General features: G+C 44.3%; 1 protein-coding gene across 2 annotated transcripts; it reads left to right on the forward strand.

Moving 5' to 3' along the window:
- Positions 1-265: 265 nt before the first annotated feature.
- Positions 266-5055, forward strand: krt5 (keratin 5). Of its 2 annotated transcripts, XM_047595310.1 has the most exons (9): positions 269-890; positions 2580-2788; positions 2875-2935; positions 3049-3144; positions 3249-3413; positions 3498-3623; positions 3730-3950; positions 4048-4106; positions 4202-5055. In XM_047595310.1, the coding sequence occupies exons 1-9, from the start codon at positions 378-380 to the stop codon at positions 4405-4407; spliced, it is 1656 nt and encodes a 551-aa protein (XP_047451266.1). In that variant the 5' UTR covers positions 269-377; the 3' UTR covers positions 4408-5055. The 2 variants fall into 2 exon arrangements, with proteins under 2 accessions (XP_047451257.1, XP_047451266.1); XM_047595301.1 differs by having other exon boundaries at positions 266-890; positions 3249-3623.
- The last annotated feature ends 4748 nt before the right edge of the window (positions 5056-9803 follow it).

The following is a 9803-nucleotide window of genomic DNA, read 5'->3' on the forward strand; positions in this document are numbered from 1 at the left end:
AAAATGCCTTTCCTTCCCCCCTAAGCTGCCTCTGATGCCATTCCTCTGTGAGCATCTGGGTGTGTCGACCCTGGATCACTTTACAAGGGTGGCAATATTACCTGTCTGACAGGCTGAGCTGCTCTAAGCAGATCTACTCGCCTGCACCCTCCAGGATGCAAGTAATTGGAGGAGGGTTGAGAGGTGGAGGGGGGGCAGTGCAGAGGAGGCTGAGCTTACTGGGACCTCCCCCAGTGTTGGAAGCAGATAAATATCCATCTCGGACCAGAAGAGGATACTTAGAGGGACTTGACTCTCCTCTTAGTGGGCTCCTCTACTCTGCCTCTTTGTCTCTGCTCCCCCCTCTGTGAATCCTTCCTCTCTAGAAGAAACCAGTCATGTCCACCAGAACTACAAGCGTGAAAACCGTCAGGACCAGCTATGGCTCCGGCAGCAGCAGTGGTGGCTTCGGCGGTGGCAGCCGTGTGTCTGTAGGAGGTGGAGGATTTTCCTCAAGATCTGCTGTTCAGATGAGGCCATCATACGCAATGTCAACATCCAGCATGGCAGGCGGCTCAATGCTGCGGTCAAGCATGGGTGGTGGTGGCGGCGGCGGCTACGGATCTGGCTTCGGTGCTGGTGGTGGTGGCGGTTTTGGATCCGGTGGCAGTTTCAGCAGCAGCTCCGCTTATGGTGGTGGTTTCGGAGGTGGTTTCGGAGGTGGTTTCGGCGGTGGCTTCGGTGGCGGTGCCGGAGGCATTGCAGTGGCCCCCATCACGAATGTCCAAGTCAACCAGAGCCTGCTGGCCCCCCTGAACCTCGAGATCGACCCCAACATCCAGACTGTCCGCACCCAAGAGAAGGAACAGATCAAAACTCTGAACAACCGCTTCGCCAGCTTCATTGACAAGGTAAGTTGCCCTTTTCTGTCAGTAACCAATGTTTATGTCCAGCACGGTTTTAAATGGTCTAAAAATCTAATATATTGTGCTGAATTGACTTGGAGAAATTTTATAATAATGCAACTAAAGAACAATAGATAACAGAAGGAGATGCTGCAACAGACTTTCTCTGCAGGACCTCCTGAGCTCATTAAATATTACACAGAAACTGATCCACATCTGAATATCATGGACACTCAATTCTTCCAGCAGCTACAACTTACTCCACCGTAACATTACCAATAATTAGGTCTGGTGTGCAAAAACTGCAGGGTCAGCAATCTCATGTCTAAAGAATGAAGTACCGTGCATCCGCCACAAAGAAAATGAAAGCAGACCACTGGTGTTTTAACTTTAATTTGACCATCACTGGCCCTTTGCCAGCTGTCGGTCAGCGTAGAGCAAGAAGCAGGAAACTCTAGAGTGGTCATATCCAATGGCTGGTAGCCTTTCATTGTGAAGGGAAGAAGGGATCAGGTTATCACCTGTTCCCATGGCAGCATGCATGCTGCAAAAAGGGGACTCCGTATGTATTTTGTGCGACTCGTTGCATAGTGATTACACCTTGAAGTCACTGTTTAGGAAGTGTGCAAAGGCTGTGCATTAACTTTTGCCATGCTCAGTTTAATATCAGCAGGTTCACCCACACTTGCAACACAGCTTTGTGCTTGAGCAGACACACACAATTAAAGAACTTGTAAAGTTGGAGCGTTTCTCCGAGGGAGAAATGTAAGCCCCACCCTTCGTGAGAAAATGCTCAGTTAGCTTTTTCTGCAGTGTGTACATAACACACATAATTTGTGTTCACTCATGTGACTCGATCCCGTTCGGTTCAGACGAGTTAAAAAATGTGTTGCAGTTGGGCATCACCTACGCATGTTTCATGACATGATCAGTTCAACTGTTTAAATAGCTATGGAACAAGACGGTGAATATTTAAAGCGTCAGTGCTCATTTGAAATGTCAAGGAAATACCTTGGGGGAATGCATCAATTACAAAGAGTACATGCAGACAAGTTCACTCAGTGAAAGTATGTGTCCTGGATGGGAGGGAGCACTCATCTGTTAGGGAGAAGGGCTTGGCTGGGGTGTGGCACTGCACACCTCACCTCAACTTTAGAAGAAAAAAAAAAGAAAAAAGCCTAGGGGTGGTTCGGCTTCTCTAGGCCTCAAACCCTGATGACAGGGCATTCCCGTTTTCTATCTACCATGATTATGTCATTCATTTTCTCACAATTATCTCAAAAGAGCAAGAACAATTTAGCTATACTTTGCAGAGAGCCTCTGCAGTGGACTGTGTCTGGAACACCCCCACCCTGGGGTGCAGCTCATACAGCAATGGGCGATATTTTGCATGCAAGAGTTTTTTCTGTGTGGGAAAATTACACACAGGTGTGGCCCGATGGATCACCTGAGGAAAGTAAAACAAAGAGGACAAACATCTTACTGCACCTTGGAGCAAGCATGTCTAATCTGGGATCAAAGGATTATCATCCACACATTTTTTTTTATTTTGTGACTTTACAAAAGTCAGTAAAAGGAAACAGGCACGGCCATGCACACAAGTATATACAGTATATATGTATTTTAAATATTGTCAGTAATACCTCCTCTCTCAGTGACACCTATCTAACATGGGCAATTGATTGTGTTGCATAGGTGCGCTTCCTGGAGCAGCAAAACAAAATGCTGGAGACCAAGTGGAGCCTCCTGCAGGAGCAGACCACCACCCGCTCCAACATCGACGGCATGTTCGAGGCCTACATCGCCAACCTGCGCAGACAGCTCGATGGGCTCGGCAACGAGAAGATGAAGCTGGAGTCAGAGCTGAAGAACATGCAGGGTCTGGTGGAGGACTTCAAGAACAAGTAAGCCCAAGCATCCCACAACGTTGAAAAAAAAAAGACCTCCAGTGGTTTCTTCTGCCAGCTCACTTTCCCATGATTTCTTTCAGATATGAAGATGAAATCAACAAGCGTGCCTCTGTGGAGAATGAGTTTGTGCTCCTCAAGAAGGTGAGAATGATTATACTTCTCATTCCAATGTCACTAACCAACAGTTCTTGGGTGAATATGTACTGTCAGTGAGGCCCATCACCAATGCAGGCAATGTCCTTCTCTTCCTACAGGATGTCGATGGTGCATACATGAACAAAATTGAGCTGGAGGCCAAGGTTGACGCTCTTCAGGATGAGATCAACTTCCTCAGAGCTATCTATGAAGCTGTAAGGAAATCCTGAGCACAGATAAACAGCAGAAATAGAAAACATTTGTCTTTCCTTAAACCTTTTAAATCTACGTTTTAAGACAAGCTACATCTTTTGTGCAGGAACTGCGTGAGCTCCAGGGCCAGATCAAGGACACTTCAGTCATTGTGGAGATGGACAACAGCCGTGGCCTGGACATGGACGCCATTGTCGCCGAAGTCAGGGCACAGTATGAGGAAATCGCCAACAACAGCAGAGCCGAGGCTGAGAAATGGTATCAGCAGAAGGTAGGTGAAGAGTCTGCAAAGTCAAATGCTAGCAGAGAGATTTGTGGAACCTTTAGTAACTATGTTTTAATCTCATCCCTTCAGTACCAGGAAATGCAGACATCTGCAAACCAGGCTGGAGATGACCTCCGCAGCACCAAGAGCGAAATCGCTGAGCTCAACCGCATGATCAGCCGCATCCAGAATGAGATTGAGGCAGTCAAGGGACAGGTAAAAAGCTGTTATATCACCTTCCCTAGTATGTGCTTTAGCATAAATGGTGCCATGAGATTTCAGTGACAGAACATCACCTAAAACTAACTTTCCAACCTCCCAGCGTGCCAACCTTGAGGCTCAGATCGCTGAGGCCGAGGAGCGCGGTGAGCTGGCCGTGAAGGACGCCAAGGCCCGCATCAAGGACCTTGAAGACGCCCTGCAGAGAGCCAAGCAGGACATGGCCCGCCAGGTCCGCGAGTACCAGGAGCTCATGAACGTCAAGCTTGCTCTGGACATTGAGATCGCCACCTACAGGAAGCTCCTGGAAGGAGAGGAGTCCAGGTGAGGAATTAGCTAATTCACTCTTCTGAAAAAGAGGATTTCCATTTAGGTAAAATACTCAGCAACTAAACTTGCTCTTTCATGTGCCTTTGTGTAGAATTGCCTCCGGCGGTGGATCTGCAACCATCCACGTGCAGTCTTCAAGCAGCAGCTTCGGTATGTAATGACTTCTATTTCAGAATTTAAGTAGGACCTGAGATGAGTTGATGATTTCTGCAAATGCATTTTCTTTTTTTTCTCCTCACCATCAGGTGGTAGCTCAGGAGGCGGCGGCGGCTACGGCAGTGGATATGGCGGTGGTTACGGCGGTGGCATGTCCGTGGGCGGCGGCGGCGGCTACGGCAGCGGCATGAGCATGGGCGGCGGCAGCTACGGCGGCAGCGGCATGAGCATCGGTGGTGGTGGCAGCGTCTCTTCAAAAACCTCTACCATGGTCTCATCCACGCGCCGTTTTTAGAGCGGCAGCCATCTTTTCCTCCACCACCCCCCCCTTCCCTGATTTTATTCTCCACATACCCACATACCCACTGAGAGTCAGAGATTACATCCAAATACAAGTAAAGGCAGAGAGCTTGTTGTGAGCAGCAGAGATGTGAGTCAGTCCTTTCCTCCTCTGAGCAGTCAGCCTGGCTGTCTTTTGGTTGCTGGATGTGCTGTTGTGTAGAAAAGAGGATACTTACGAAACATCGAATGCTGCACACCAGTTGACAACAACGGGTTGTAGTTTTGCACCGAATGAGGAGAAGATGTTGCACTTAAAACACTTAAATTCACGAAACAAACATGCAGCGCCACACATGTAACTCCTCCTTCGTGCAAACTCACCTGCTGCCTCACATCTGTCATTTTGTTGTTTAACAAAAGCAGCCATGTAACACATTCATATGTGATCTTTGGTATCCTCTTTTACTTCTCCTGTTTTGTTTTTTGAGGGAAAACAAGCTCTCCACTGCAGTTAATGCGTGGTTGGGGTTTTGAGCATACTTCACTTCCACTTCTGCTCTGAATAAAAAAACAAGTAAGAGTTAAGGCTGACTAGGACTACCAGATTTATTGTAACACTGTACGACCGATAACATCTGGAATAAATCTGTGTTCATATCCATTTTGGCAGTTGTGTCTGTTCTTATTGATTCTGGTGTAATTCAACAATTGAGACGACTAATCATTTAGCCCTACTTCACTGTCTCTTCAGCACATGAAACAATAATCAACTAAAGCTAGCTTGTAAGCATAAGCTAATGCTAAGTATAACTCTATAAAACTGTGCATGACAATAGCTACTGTACAAAATAACATCCTATTCAATAATGTAGTAAATATGCAGAGAAAGTTATAAACATGAGATTTAAGAGGTAACACTGGCTAGTTAGCCGCACATGCTAATGACTGAAGCTAACATTAGAGGAGGCACTTCACTTTACCTTTTTCTTACCTCTGTAGATGCTTAGAACTGACTGCATTTGTAGTATTAGAGTCTTTGCAAAATAGCAACTCTCACTAGCCTCGTCGTTTCAGCTGCGGTTTTAGTTCTGGGTTATGGTGTCAGGGGGTGCAGGACAAAAAGAGATAAGGCCAAGGTTCTAAAAAAAAATCAACAGGAAACTGCAGCAGTGGCAGGAAAATCCCCAGAATCACAAGGGATCAGGCCAAATGACAAAAGCACAGGTGAAACAAATCAGGGCAATCAAACAGGGACAAACCAAAGAGCAAATACAAGGAGGCACGACAGCCAGGAAAGCAAGGAACTTAACAAAATAGAACAGGAAACTCAAAACATGTTCACAAATAGAAGACACAGAACCTGGACATATGGTCACCACCCAAAAAGTTAATTTGGCTATTGTAGTTTTTGCATGTCTTCTTTTTGAGACCTTCAAACCCCCAAAAATGAAAAATGATCTGGGATTTTAGTCTACTAGGACCTCAAAAACAAAATCCCTTAATAAAATTTCAGGAACTGATCTCGCTCAACTTTCTGCTCAGGGTCACTTAAAAGTATTCTACACTCCCCTGGATTTTCTACTATTTCTAATTCTGCATAAAAATGACAAAAAAAAACCCAAAAACATGAGCTTATTTTCAAGGAAGTAATGGCGGAACACAAAGAGAACGCAATCACATGACTGGAACAGAAATATTAAACACCGTGTGTTTGTTCAGTCATGAAAGTGAACCAATACATTTACCAGCTTACATATCTGCAAAGTGCAAAGGTACAGTACGAGCACCTCTAGGTTTACAGGTTCATTTCAAATCCAAATTAGAGCCCTCCATCTTTTCAGATGTGCTTTCATCAATCGAGAGTCACGAATACCTTGGACTCACCCCGGACAATAAACTGACATTCATAAACGTCTACTCATCCGTACACTCAGAGCACTTTTGGTTGCTCCATGCTCCTGCTACTACTACTCTATAAAAGGATTGTCCAGCCCGTCCTCCTTTACTGCTCCCCCAACAAGAACAGACTCATCCAGACCACACATAAAGCTGCAATTTCTTTCTAATTTTCCAGATTTTTTCAGATGTCGTTCAGTGTCTCCTTTTGTTTAAATAAAGAAATCGGGTATTTGTTTTATCTTATCTATCTTATCTATCTACACGGCCGTCTTACTGGGGTCGTATCAGCACATGTTTGCACAAGTGTGTGAGGGTCCGCGGACAGAGGAGGCTTCTGCTCGGTGAGTAGTAAATGTTCCAGTTTGGGCCTGTTTTTTTCTGCCTCTTAGCATGAATGACTTGCCACCATTGACATGTCTCTGAATGGATTCTGAATCATACTTTGGAACTCTGAAAGAAAATGTCAGGACAATGAGTCCATGAGCTGAATGTGAAGAGAAAGTGGGTCATGGAGGAAAGTGTTTCTAGAAAAGAACGGTCAAAGAAGAACGGGATGAATGTTTAGGAAGTCAAAGTCCTTTTTGGGCTTCAGGAATCTGCTGATGTTTTGAGTTGTTTTTATGCAGTAATGTACGTTTTGAAGGCAAACATCTTATAAGCAGCGTTGTACATACACGTACATGCAGCATTTAACTTCCTCTTAGTTATGTAGCTCTTATTTACTACACCATGTAGCGCAAACAAAACTATAAATCCTGCGAGCCCCGCGTGGCATCAACAGACAAGGTACATTTAGGCGTGGCACTAGACAGATGTGCACGACAGACGGGCTCATACCACAGACGCAGATTCCACCTGGTTTGGTGGAGATTCTGGCAAGCGCAGAGTATCCTGACCACGCCCTGACGGGTAAATGGAAGCAAGGTCTTCCAGGAGCTTAGGTAAGTAGAACTGAATGCAACAAGCCCATACAGGGACGGGGGAACAGGGCGTACATGGTGGAGGTGATGGGGTGTGACATGAGTGACTACTCAGAGGCTTTCAGACCGGCACAAAAGAAAAGAAACACTACAATGAAGTCCCTCTCGTTAAATCCCTGAAGTCGTGAGACGCACTAGTGGAAAGTGAAAAGTTTCCCATGTTCACTACACAGTGTTTTACTTTATTTTGCTTTTAGTTTTTCCACAATGAAAAATGTTTTTCTATTTCTGAGATATGACAAAAGAGCCTGGAGTCAGAGCCACATTTCAGACATCTGTGTGTTATTAGCAGCTCCACCAAATAGAGATTTTCTCAATTTCTCACATGCTTTCACTTCAATAAATGCTGAGCTGACAACATATCTCACCAAAAATAAAAGATTGCGCTCAAAAAATAAAAAAATAAAATAAAATAAAAATGAAAACAGATGTTTTAATTCTTCTTTCCTCTCCTGTGAATCATCTCGGTGCCTCTGAGTTGCGTCAGATGTCCGTATATGTGTCGTATAAAGTAGTTCATGCTGGCTCCACCTCCAGTAACTAACGCCGTTGACCCAGACGTCAGAATCTTTTCATGCCACAGATAATAATGATATTTTTTTTGGTGATTTTCCATGCACGGCTTTGACTTGTAACATCAGAAAGTGAGAAAAGAGCCGCCTTCATACGGGACCAGCTACTGTGTTAACGCCCAAAGAAACCATTTACACTACTACTCACATCAGACAGCGAGGTCTTATTTTGATGATTTTCCACATGCGGGAAAACCCTTTCATTTAAAGCTTACAAACGTGTGATTATCACCAGATGCCAATGAAGTGGTATTGTTTGGAAAACAAGCAGAAAGGTACTTCAAATCCATCCGGTTTGAAAGGAGAAAACAGAGGAGGCCATGGATGTGGGAGAAATCCAGTCTTCTATTCAACCTGCACCAAACCGGTGACTCATACAAACCAACATATGTTCATGACGCCAACAAGACAAAACTTGTTCGTAACTAGAGCAGCAAAACAAACACAAAAGCAGAAAAAGAATTTACCAGAACTACTACACTGGAGATGATCTAACTGGTCACTACGGTGCACTGTGTATGTGTGCACTAATATTTTAGTTGCAGCAGAAGCCAGCAGGAGAAAATAAAACGCTAAAAGCAATGTTGCTAAATCCACCACCACCTCCTACTGTAGGGTTCAAGGATTTTTTTAAGGTTTTTTTTGTCATTCACAACCACACAGAAGCATGAGATGCTACGAAATGTCCTGGATAATTTCCCACAGTTAAATATAGAATATGAATAAATAAAAATAATATAGATAAAATAAAATAAAACAAGTGATAAATAAGAGTTTGTAGCAATTTGTTTGCAGTTCACGCAACTCCACCTGTATGAACCTTTAATGTGGTCAAGTGCTGCCCTCTGCTGACTGGAAACAAGAAATACTTTGTCCGTCATTCCTGTGTTACACCGATCAGGCATAACATTATGACCACCGTCCTAGTATTGTCTATGTCTCCCTTGTGCCTCTAAAATAGTCAATAATCTGCTCAATGTTTCTTCCTGAGTTTTTTCTTGCCTCTGGGGGTTTCAGGCCGGGTTTTGTAAAGCGTTTTGAGACAGTTTGTATTGTTATTTTGTTTGTTTGTTTTGTTTCTTGTGGGTGTTGTGCACGTTTGAGCCAGTAGGTGACAGTATGTTTATCTCATCTCATCTTCTACTATCGCTTAATCCTCACTAGGGTGGCGGGGGGTTGCTGGAGCCTATCCCAGCTGGCATCGGGTGAGAGGTGACAGGTCTCAGGTCCGTCGCAGAGCTAACACAGAGACAAACAAAATTCAGACTCACATTCAGTTTAGAGCCTAACGAGCAAGTCTTTGGAGGTGGGATGAACCTGGAGTACCTGGACAAAACCCACGCAGACACAGGGAGAACATGCAAACTCCACCCAGAAAGACCCGAGCTGGACTCGACCCTGGACCTTCTCGCTGGGAGGCATCAGCGCTAACAGTATGTTCAGACCTATGGTTTCCTGTCTATATATTCAGAGGAGTTCATCAGTGCAGGTGTGCACACAGGAGAAGCCACACGGTTTTTTGAAGGAATGTAATCTGAAGATAAGTAGCCTGTTGAGCTGATAACTTTATGCAAATAAGTTATAGTGCCTCAAATAAATCAGCACAAAAAAAATAAGGAAAGGACTCATACAAGCCCTTTATACCAGGATGCACAGATAGTGACAAAGGAATCCACTATAGATGCTGTATAAATGTAAAAAATGGTTTTATCCTGACTGTGTAGTGTCATCTATATTTTACTCATTGATTAGAGACTGCAGACGCAAACTAGTATCTCTGCTATAATCCAGCAAATTTACAAGAGTATTCTTCCACATTGTCATTCATCAATGTGCTCTGTCCCTACTCAAATACATTTATTGTATCTTATCTCATCTGTCAACTTCTGCGTCTGTATCTTTACTGAAGTGAAACAAGGAGTCAGATTAAAGCAACATCGTGATAACAGACACAAACC

The sequence above is a fragment of the Mugil cephalus genome, chromosome 1, assembly GCF_022458985.1.
Source record: "Mugil cephalus isolate CIBA_MC_2020 chromosome 1, CIBA_Mcephalus_1.1, whole genome shotgun sequence".
Classification (NCBI taxonomy): domain Eukaryota; kingdom Metazoa; phylum Chordata; class Actinopteri; order Mugiliformes; family Mugilidae; genus Mugil; species Mugil cephalus.